General features: G+C 41.4%; 1 protein-coding gene across 1 annotated transcript; it reads right to left on the bottom strand.

The window, feature by feature from the left end:
• Positions 1-6237: 6237 nt before the first annotated feature.
• LOC117515537 (shaker-related potassium channel tsha2-like) lies at positions 6238-7706 on the bottom strand. Its single transcript, XM_034176139.1, has one exon. It carries the CDS (start codon positions 7704-7706, stop codon positions 6261-6263), a length of 1446 nt encoding a protein of 481 aa, XP_034032030.1. The 3' UTR covers positions 6238-6260.
• Between the last annotated feature and the right edge of the window lie 3706 nt (positions 7707-11412).

The raw sequence follows: 11412 nt of genomic DNA on the forward strand, positions 1-11412 counted from the left end.
GAGAGAGAGAGAGAGAGAGAGAGAGAGAGAGAGAGAGAGAGAGAGAGAGAGAGAGTCTGAAACTTGAAATAAAGATGTCATCAGATCACAGTGATGAACAACAACCAGGTTTGTTAGAGAGAGAGAGAGAGAGAGAGAGAGAGAGAGAGAGAGAGAGAGAGAGAGAGAGAGAGAGAGAGTCTGAAACTTGAAATAAAGATGTCATCAGATCACAGTGATGAACAACAACCAGGTTTGTTAGAGAGAGAGAGAGAGAGAGAGAGAGAGAGAGAGAGAGAGAGAGAGAGAGAGAGAGAGAGAGAGAGAGAGAGAGAGTCTGAAACTTGAAATAAAGATGTCATCAGATCACAGTGATGAACAACAACCAGGTTTGTTAGAGAGAGAGAGAGAGAGAGAGAGAGAGAGAGAGAGTCTGAAACTTGAAATAAAGATGTCATCAGATCACAGTGATGAACAACAACCAGGTTTGTTAGAGAGAGAGAGAGAGAGAGAGAGAGAGAGAGAGAGAGAGAGAGAGAGAGAGAGAGAGTCTGAAACTTGAAATAAAGATGTCATCAGATCACAGTGATGAACAACAACCAGGTTTGCGTTAACAGTCACAATATGAGCAGATCTGAGTCTCTAAGGAGCCAAGTTTGTTCACCTCTCTCTCTCGCTCTCTCTCTCGCTCTCTCTCTCGCTCTCTCTCTCTCTCTCTCTCTCTCTCTCTCTCTCTCTCTCTCTCTCTCTCTCTCTCTCTCTCTCTCTCTCTCTCTCTCTCTTACTCTCTAAGGTTTAACTAATCAAAAAGGAACGGGCTTCATGTTGGACAGTGACCGAAGACACAGTCATGACTGGATGTTCTGCAGTTCAGCACCACGGACAGCACCGATGATCGATTTACCGCTTCAAAACGACATATAACAAAAACACACCTGGAAGTGTTATGAATTATAAAATAATTTAACTAACGAATTACCTTGAGAAGCGTAAATAAATGTTGAGGGGCCAGTGAAGACCTTCAGCACAAATCAAAATGACTGTGCAATGGATTAAAGCCACATTACAACTCGCCTTTAGGCATTTACCACTATATTTTATCAAATAGATTTATGGTCAAATAAATCTAACTTTGCATCATTCAGCACCAAATGTTTATAATCTAATTTGCAATGACTGACATAAACCATGGGATTCCATATTTTTAGGGAAAAATATTCTAAGTCTGATCAGTGAAAATACTACTATTGGCAACAACAACAATAACAACAGCAATCATAATAATGAAGACCTGGTACTTTATGTTGTCAGATTAATTATTTATTTATAAAATGAAATATCAACTTTAGTTCACATATAGGTTTAACTTAGAAAAATAGATATTTGATGACACTTAAAATTTGCAATGGCATTGTGTCGTGCGGACATCAGTAAAATTGTGCTTTTAATGTTTTCTGTGTAATACTGTGGACTGCAATGCAATGTGAATAAGAGCGCAAAGAGGTCCAGTGTGATTCTGCTTAAGAAAATGTAAAATTCTGATTTACAAAAATGCAGCATATATATATACACACACAAGGCTGTGATACAAATATCATTTACAAGGCCAACTCCACAGAATGTCATCTACTGATGGCACACACAGTGTCTCCTGAAGGCAGAGTTTTTCATGCGTTTCCACAGTCAGCTCTCTGTAGGCTGCTGCACAATCAGAAACTGATCCTGAGCCAGTATTTTTGCAGGTTTGGGTGGTGAGGAGAATGCCACAGTTGTATTTGGTGTGAGTTTGGAGAAGCTCCATTTCAGCTGTCTGCTTTCTGTAAGAGAGCATAGAAGAAAAACTGACTGTGATTTATGGATGTGAGAGAAAACAATCACACATCTGGTTTGACACAAGCACCCAGATACATTCAGGCAGGGTGTGAAGTCAGTAACAGAGGACAGCTGTGTAAAAAATAACGTGAAATGGGAATTTTACACGTGCACTGATGTGTGCAGGGATATTTTTCATCCACCACGTGGCGCTGACACCTCACTTATTCTGACGTGTTTTTCCTACTGTATCTATCTTGTATCTTGTGAACAAATAGGGGAAAATTATTCTGGTTTTATTAGATTTATTTGCTGTGAAACTAATTATATATTTATGAGAATTTGTCATCCTATTTTTGTCACCATGAAATTTAATGTGACATTATCGTTATAGTGATGCCACACAGAGAATTAAAAAATATCTTTCTATGATGCACAAAAGCAGTTTCATTATCAACATTATTATTACTATTATTATTGTCGTTCTTATTATCATTATTATTATTGTTGTTGTTGTTGTTGTAATCATAATTATCATTATTATTATTATTATTATTATTATTATTATTGTTGTTGTTGTTGTTGTTGTTATTAGTAGTAGTAATAGAAGTAGTAGTAGTAGTAGTAGTAGTAGGCTCCTTCCGTCTCATGACACGATGGTGAAAGTAGAAGTAGTAGTAATTCCAATAGTGATGGTGATGATGATGATTGCCATCATCAACAATTACTGTAGCAAGAAGAGCTCTCAGTGGAGTACATACCGCATCATGCTCAGCACCATACTAAATTACATTAACCATAATCAAATAAAGTACCCAGAGCCACCTCACTTGAACTTCAGTGGATACACATTATCCAGATTCTCACAAAACTGCAAACTTGAAGACATTCAAATTTTAAATTAAAAGATGCATTCTGATACACCAGAGACCCACGAGTAAAAACAGAAAAATGAAGAAGAAAAAAGAAAAGAAAAGCTCATTTTTATGTTAAAACCTGAAATGTTTTATGCTATAAAACAATCTTTTCGTGTTATTATAAGATACAAATTGATTATATTACTCGTATAATGTGATACTGATGATAACATTAAAACTTACAACTTATTGTGTTAAAATGGGTCAAACTTCTCACATTTCTCGCAACTCGCAACTTCTCGCAGAGCCTTCAGCTTTCAGGCTCCTCTCCTGTGGAACCAGCTCCCAATTCAGATCAGGGAGACAGACACCCTCTCTACTTTTAAGATTAGGCTTAAAACTTTCCTTTTTGCTAAAGCTTATAGTTAGGGCTGGATCAGGTGACCCTGAACCATCCCTTAGTTATGCTGCTATAGACGTAGACTGCTGGGGGGTTCCCATGATGCACTGTTTCTTTCTCTTTTTGATCTGTATGCACCACTCTGCATTTAATCATTAGTGATCGATCTCTGCTCCCCTCCACAGCATGTCTTTTTCCTGGTTCTCTCCCTCAGCCCCAACCAGTCCCAGCAGAGGACTGCCCCTCCCTGGGCCTGGTTCTGCTGGAGGTTTCTTCCTGTTAAAAGGGAGTTTTTCCTTCCCACTGTAGCCAAGTGCTTGCTCACAGGGGGTCGTTTTGACCGTTGGGGTTTTACATAATTATTGTATGGCCTTGCCTTACAATATAAAGCGCCTTGGGGCAACTGTTTGTTGTGATTTGGCGCTATATAAAAAAATTTATTGAAAATTGATTGATTGATTAGAACAAGATGCTTTTGTGTGATTATGAGTTACAAACTTATCACATTATAACATGATACTGAGCACAATAAAAGTCGAAATATATCTTTTTAAAACATGAAACTTTTAAGACATAAGATCTTGTCATGTTATTATGAACTAATTATTTAATAACGTGATACTTTTCATGTCATAATGTGATACATAATTATTACATACTCATCACACTGTAACGTGATGCTGATGATTACATTAAAATATGAAACTTATGTTAAAACATGATACTTATCACATTAAAAGGTAATATTTATCATGTTAAATCACGATATAAATTACCATGTTAAAATGTGATACTGCCAGGGCAACAAGGGACATACAAATGCTGTCCATCTGACCATCCATTTGCGCACACGCTCATTTACACGGTGTCCTTTTTCCTAAGGTTGTATCTCTCTTTAAATTTGGCTCCACTGCCCTCGTGATTTCTAGAGATACTGCTCCATGTCATTCATAGGCTTTCAGAAAATGGGCAAAAATCCAAATGAAATGAATGCAGCCAGATGCTCTAATGCCATAGCACAAGCCAAACAGTGCTGCTAGATGAGGTGGGAGGGTACTGAGAAAAGAAAGCTCACATGGAGCAAACTCTGGGGCATGGAAGCTAACAGGCTGTTTCATCGTCCAAGCTATGTATGCCCTCTCCTGCAAATCTGCATCTATTGCTTGGAAAGAATCCATCTTGGAAAGAATCCATCCCTTAAACCCTGATCTGGCTCCACTAAATGTAGCCAGGGACTGACACATATGAGTTGACCTAGACCAGAGGCTCATTTTCCCACCAGAGATTACAACAATCACCCTGTGACCAGACCTCGTCCTCTGGTCTAATTCCTGCCAGATCGCCTGCATCATAGAACAGACAATTCCCTGGGAGGATGCCATCAAAGAAGTGTATGAGCGTAAGAAGCTGTGCTACTCCAACTGAGCAGCTGAGGCAGAGGACAGAAGCTGGAAGATAAGAGTGTGCCCGGTGGAGGTGAGGTATAGGGGCTTTGTAGCTAGTACAATGGGGAAGTTACTTAAGGAGGCCTAATAGCAGCCATGTGTCAAGAACTCTCAGAAAAAGTGGTGCAAACATTAGGGATTATAACATCTGACAGAAGGCTTTGTTAGTATCATATCCATATTCATCCTAATTTTGTCCACTTTAAACAAAGTTGAGCTCCACCTGAATGCAGCCATATACCTGCCATTTACATTAGTAAATCATTTGCAGTAGTTTAACTCATTTATGCATCCTTTCCAAAACATATAACATGATACTGATATGTGCATGTAGGGAGGTATGGCCATACATATGTGAACAGTGACACAATTTTGCCTCTGTACACCACCACAATGGTGTTCATATGAAACAGTGATGATGTGGTTATAATATAGACTTTCAACTTTAATTCAAGGGATTTAGTAAAAAAAATACTGCATTTACCATTTAAGAATTACGCATTCATATAATGAATGATTTTGTTTTAAAAAAGAGTTTTTTCTGTCTTTTTATATGAAAATTCTTTGTCATCCCACTCCACCATGAAGCTGTAACTGATGACGCAACAGACAAAAGCTGCATGATGCACAAATGATCTAATCAGAGCTACAGAAGCCTATAAGTCCTTCCAAGTTGACAAGGGTGCCTTGGTGTCTTCCCCTACTAGTCTTCTTTGGACAACCACTCAGTTTTAGAGAACTGCCTGCTCCACGCAGATTTACTACATAGCAAAAAATTATTTGTATTTCTTGATCAGTCATGTAAATTAAGCGTAAAACATATTAGGTGACTATATGTCTATATATCCATCCTCTGACTGTAAAAGTGGTTATTTAAATTAACATTGCTTGTCCAATTACTTAATAGACTGTGTAATAGGAGGGGTTATGTGTAAAAGTGGCTGTAACTTCGAAATGGCTTTCGAAATGTTTTGGTTAAACTCCCAGTAGAACGATGGTCACCTTGTGCGCTTTTACGCACGACAGAGTTCTGGCGGGTTTATTTATAGTAAATTAAGTCCCTTGGGCTACTCCCTTGTTTTGCACTGAGGGTCGCCACAGCAAATCCAAGGTGGATCTGCATGTTGAATTGGCACAGGTTTTATGACGCAACTCCACATTACATGGAGAATGTGGCAGGTGTGGGATTTGAACCCGGAGCCTTCTGAACTGAAACCAAGCGCATTAACCACTTGGCCACCACCCCTTGCGGTTTTATTTATATATTTGTTTATTTATTTATTTTTAATACAAGTTCCTATAAATGTCCGGGGGGTGGCAGAATCTGTTGTACAATATAAAAGTAAATCTACATTCTGTTCTCATTTCCATGCGTAAAACACCACAACTGCTTTACATGTTGCCTTTTGTACTTCAATGTGCTTTTACAGTTAACGCATCATTGCTGTGGGCGTGGTGACATAGAATTCTCTGTTTTTAAGTGACCCCGGCTATTTGTGGGTTGAGTCGACAAAATCACTTCGCGAAAGAATTCTATTTTTAGATCGGAGTTGAAAACATAAGAGAGTTCATTGTGATGAAAAAAAAACAAAAACAAAACAGAACGCAAACAAGGCTCTTTGGATTGTCCGAGGTTCTTCACAGTACCCAAGTTAGACAGAGTACGTAAAAAGTCGGCACCGGGATAACATTTTTACGCACGCCTGATGCTGTTGCGCCCCAGTACAGCGCCACTCACCGGGAATAAAATGCGTTCCAGCGATGCACTTATACGTCAGACAGCCTCACAGTGTACGTCTCCATTGGATTCATGTTCGGATATGTCAGTGCTTCCAGCTCGCTTAGGTCTCGGTTGGACTCCGGTTTAGAGAGAGACTGATTACTTTTAGTGGAATCACAATCACTAAAAGAGTGATGCTGCGGCTGCTGGCCGCAAGTCACGTGTACGTATTGAACGTTGTCCTCCTCGTCGTTCTCTCTGTGGTAGAAATAATTAAAATTGGACACTATGACAGGCACGGGTAGAGCTATGGTCAGAACTCCGGCGATGGCGCACAAAGATCCGACAAATTTACCTCCGATGGTGGAGGGGCACATGTCTCCGTATCCAACTGTGGTCATTGTTACCACAGCCCACCAAAACGCATCTGGTATACTCGAGAATCCAGACTCTGGGTCCTCCGCCTCTGCAAAATAGACGGAACTTGAGAATAAAACCACTCCTATGAGCAGGAAGAATATCAGCAGTCCCAGCTCCCTCAGGCTTGCATGAAGTGTTTGGCCGAGAATCTGCAGGCCTTTGGAGTGTCTGGAAAGTTTAAAAATTCTGAAAACTCGGACCAGACGGATTACCCTCAGTATGGCCAGTGACGCAGCTTGCTGGCTGCTCCCCTGGTGTTCTGCCAGGTCCAGACCCAGGGTGATAAAATAAGGCGCGATTGCCACCACGTCTATCAAGTTCATGATGTTCTTAAAGAAAGCGGCTTTGCTGGGGCACGACAGAAACCTCATGGTGAATTCGAAGGAGAACCAGATGATGCAAAGTGTCTCCACCATGAAGAACGGATCTGTAAACGGACTGACCGTTTTCCCGTGCGCACTTCCATTGACGTTACTGTTAGTGTTGTGCACCGTGGCGACATCTCTAAACTCGGGTAATGTTTCCAAGCAGAATATTATAATGGATATCAAAATCACCATCACGGACACGATGGCGATTATCCGCGCAGGTCCTGAACTCTCCGGATACTCAAACAGCAGCCACAGCTGACGCTGGAATTCATATTTCGGCAGGGGGCGATCCTCTTCTTTCACCAAACCCTCGTCTTCTCGGAAGAACTCTATAACCTCTTCGTCAAGTTCGTAAAACTTTATTTCTTCCAGGAAAATGTCCACGGGCACACTGACGGGCCTGCGCAGCCTCCCGCCTGACTGGTAATAATAGAGGATGGCGTCAAAGCTCGGCCTGTTCCTGTCAAAGAAGTACTCGTTCCTCAAAGGGTCAAAGAAGCGCATCCTTTTACGCGGATCTCCTAAAAGCGTGGACGGGAAACGGGAGAGGGTCTTTAACTGGGTCTCAAAGCGAAGACCTGAGATGTTGATGATAACCCTCTCGCTGCACTCCTGGTCCGCCGGTTCCAGGTCAGCGGCATCTTGCAACAACGGAGCAACGACCACAGTCTCTTCAAGGTTGTCCTGGGACACCACAGTCATCTTTTTTTTTTTACCCCACTGAGGGTAAAACCTTCACTCACCCCCCTCGGTGCGTTCCTCTTGTCCTTGCGCGCCGTGCGTCCTGACTGATCTCTTTGTCATACAGTTTTACGCACAACCCCTTTCGCTCTGAAACAAGAGGGGGGAAAAGTCCGCACTGCGTCCTCAAACCAATCGTGTTTGTTGGGGAAAGTCGTTGACTCAGAGCGTCCTCTTGTCCGATTAGCACCTTTGAACTGTCAGCTTTCAGCTGTACACACTGTTCTCCGCTTGCACAAGCTGTAGCAACGGTTGGAGATCATATTCACACCATTTTAAACTAAAGCCCTCCCCAAGATGGAAGAACAGATGACACTTGCTGCTGCCGCTGTCCCTCTCTCTCACTCATCTCACAAGTGCACTGTTATTTGCAAAATAATCTGTTCAATTTGTTTAGCAACTTAATCGAATTTTAATCAAAAAGTGTTCAAATTTGTTTAAACTAGATTATTATTATTATTATCATCATCATCATCATCATCATCATCACAATAATAGCACATTCTTCTTCTTTTTCTTCTACTTCTTCTTCTTATTATTATATTATTATTATTTTTATTAATCACAGCAATATAATAAGCTTATTATTATTAATATTACTATTATATTATTATTATTATTATTATTATTATTATTATTATTATTAGCATTCATTCATTTTTAAAGAGTGGCAGCACAAGATTTTTTTTCTTGGTGGGGGGAAGCATAAAAAAGGTTTTTTATTTTTGCACATTTTACTGTCAGTTGACTAAGGAAACAACTGGATGGGTCTTGTCGGAGGAGTGTCACTTGAACTGTGAAGGAACATCAGCTGGCCATGTGGTGTATTTCTCTGGGTACGGTACGTCTGGAAAGTATTCACAACACTTCACTTTTTCCACATTTTGTTATGTTACAGCCTTATTCTATAATGGATGAAATTATTTTTTCCCTCAAAATTCTGCACACAATACCCCATAATGACAATGTGAAAAAAGTTTTTTTTTTTAGATTTTTGCAAATTTATTAAAAAGAAAAATAAAACGCAATGCTAAAAAACTCTCGGCCATATGAGCATGTAATCAATGAAAGAGTGTGTAAAAAGAATGTGACATTTTGACCCCTTAGAATAGGTCAAAGTTAGATATCTTTGAACCTTGTCCAAGGTCTGTGCCCAAAGAATGCTCCCTATAAACTTGAAGACCCTGACAGTAATAGGACTGGACTTATGCTGTGCACAGACAAAAGGATGGATGGACAGACAGATGGACGATCACAGAGTCTTCACAATACCCAATGCCCATATTTTGGCATTGAGTAAAAACTAAGAAATCAATGCAGTACATAAGTATTCACAGCCTTTGCCATGAAGCTCAAAATTGAGCTCAGGTGCATCCTGTTCCCAGTGATCATCCTTGAGAAGTTTCTACAGCTGAATTGGAGTCCACCAAGGGGTAAATTCAGTTGATTGGACATGATTTGGAAAGGCACACAACTTGTCTGTAGACCTCCAAGACAGGATGGTCTCGAGGCACAAATCTGGGGAGAGTACAGAAACATTTCTGCCACTTTGAAGGTCCCATTGAGCACAGTGGCCTCCATCATCCATAAATGGAAGAAGTTCAGATCCAGCAGGACTCTTCCTAGAGCTGGCAGCCCATCTAAATGGAGCGATCAGGGGAGAAGGGCCTTAGACAGGGAGGTGACCAAGAACCCAATGGTCACTCTGTCAGAGCTCCAGCATTCCCATTCCCAGACCATGAGAACATGAGAAAGAAAATTCTCTGGCCTGATGACACAAAGATTGAACTCTTTGTCGTCAATGCCAGGTGGCATGTTTGGAGGAAACCAGGCACCATCCCTACACTGAAGCATGATGGTGGCAGCATCATGCTGCAGGGATGTTTTTCAGCAGCAGGAACTTGAAGACCAGTCAGGATTGAGGGAAAGATGAATGCAGTAATGTACAGAGTCATCCTGGATGAAAACCTGCTCCAGAGCGCTCTTGACCTCAGATTGATGTGAGAGTTCATCTTTCAGCAGGACAATGACCCTAAGCACAGCCAAGATATCACAGGAGTGGCTTCAGGACAAATCTGTGAATGTCCTTGAGTGGCCCAGCCAGAGACCAGAACTGAATCTGAATGAATAACACTGGAGAGATCTGAAAATGTCCATGCACCGATGCGCCCCATCCAACCTGATGGAGTTTGAGAGGTGCTGCAAAGAGGAATGGACAAAACTGCCCAAAGATAGCTGCACCAAGCTTGTGGCATCATATTCAAGAAGACTTGAGGCTGTAATTCCTGCCAAAGGTGCCTCAACAAAGTATTGAGCAAAGGGTGTGAATACTTAAGCACACGTGATTTCTTACTTTTTTATTTTTAATAAATTTGCAAAAAAAAAAAAAAAAAAGAAGCTTTTTTTCATGTTGTCATTATGGGGTGTTGTGAGAAGAATTTTGAGGGGAAAAAATAATTTACTCCATTTTGGAATAAGGCTGTAACATAACAAAATGTGTAAAAGTGAAGCACTGTTTATACTTTCCAGATGCACTGTATGATCGACCAGAGGTGGGGATTGCTCTGAGAATACTGTTGGAAAAGTACAGAGAAGGACAGAAAGAGTTACATTGTGTGTTTGTGGACTTAGAAAAAGCTTATGATAGGGTGCCAAGAGAAGAGTTGTGGCATTGTATGAGGAAGTCTGGAGTGGCAGAGAAGTATGTTAGGGTAGTGCAGGACATGTACAAGAATAGTGTGACAGCGGTGAGATGCGCAGTCGGAATGACAGACTCATTCAAGGTGGAGGTGGGATTACACCAAGGATCAGCTCTGAGTCCTTTCTTGTTTGCAGTGATGATGGACAGGTTGACAGATGAGATCAGACAGGAGTCCCCATGGACTATGATGTTTGCAGATGACATTGTGATCTGTAGTGAGAGTAGAGAGCAAGCTGAGACTAGTCTGGAGAAGTGGAGATATGCTTTGGAGAGAAGGGGAATGAAAGTCAGTAGAAGCAAGACTGAGTACATGTGTGTGAATGAGAGGGAGCCCAGTGGAATAGTGCAGTTACAAGGAGTAGAAGTGGTGAAAGTAGATGAGTTTAAATATTTGGGGTCAACTGTTCAACGTAATGGAGAGTGTGGTAGAGCGGTGAAGAAGAGAGTGCAGGCATGGTGGAGTGGGTGGAGAAAGGTGGCAGGAGTGATTTGTGACCGAAGAATATCAGCAAGAGTGAAGGGGAAAGTTTACAAAACAGTAGTGAGACCAGCTATGTTGTATGGTTTAGAGACAGTGGCACTAACAAAAAGACAGGAGGCAGAGCTGGAGGTGGCAGAGCTGAAGATGTTGAGATTCTCTTTGGGAGTGACAAGAATGGACAAGATTAGGAATGAACATATCAGTGGGATAGCTCAGGTGGGACGGTTTGGAGACAAAGTCAGAGAGGTGAGATTGAGATGGTTTGGACATGTGCAGAGGAGGGACCCAGGGTATATAGGGAGAAGGATGCTGAGGATGGAGCCACCAGGCAGGAGGAGAAGAGGGAGACCAAAGAGGAGGTTCATGGATGTGCTGAGAGAGGACATGCAGGTGGTTGGTGTGACAGAGGAAGATACAGAGGACAGGGTGAGATGGAAACGATTGATCTGCTGTGGCGACCCCTAACGGGAACAGCCGAAAGACAA

This window comes from Thalassophryne amazonica, chromosome 8 (assembly GCF_902500255.1).
Source record: "Thalassophryne amazonica chromosome 8, fThaAma1.1, whole genome shotgun sequence".
Classification (NCBI taxonomy): domain Eukaryota; kingdom Metazoa; phylum Chordata; class Actinopteri; order Batrachoidiformes; family Batrachoididae; genus Thalassophryne; species Thalassophryne amazonica.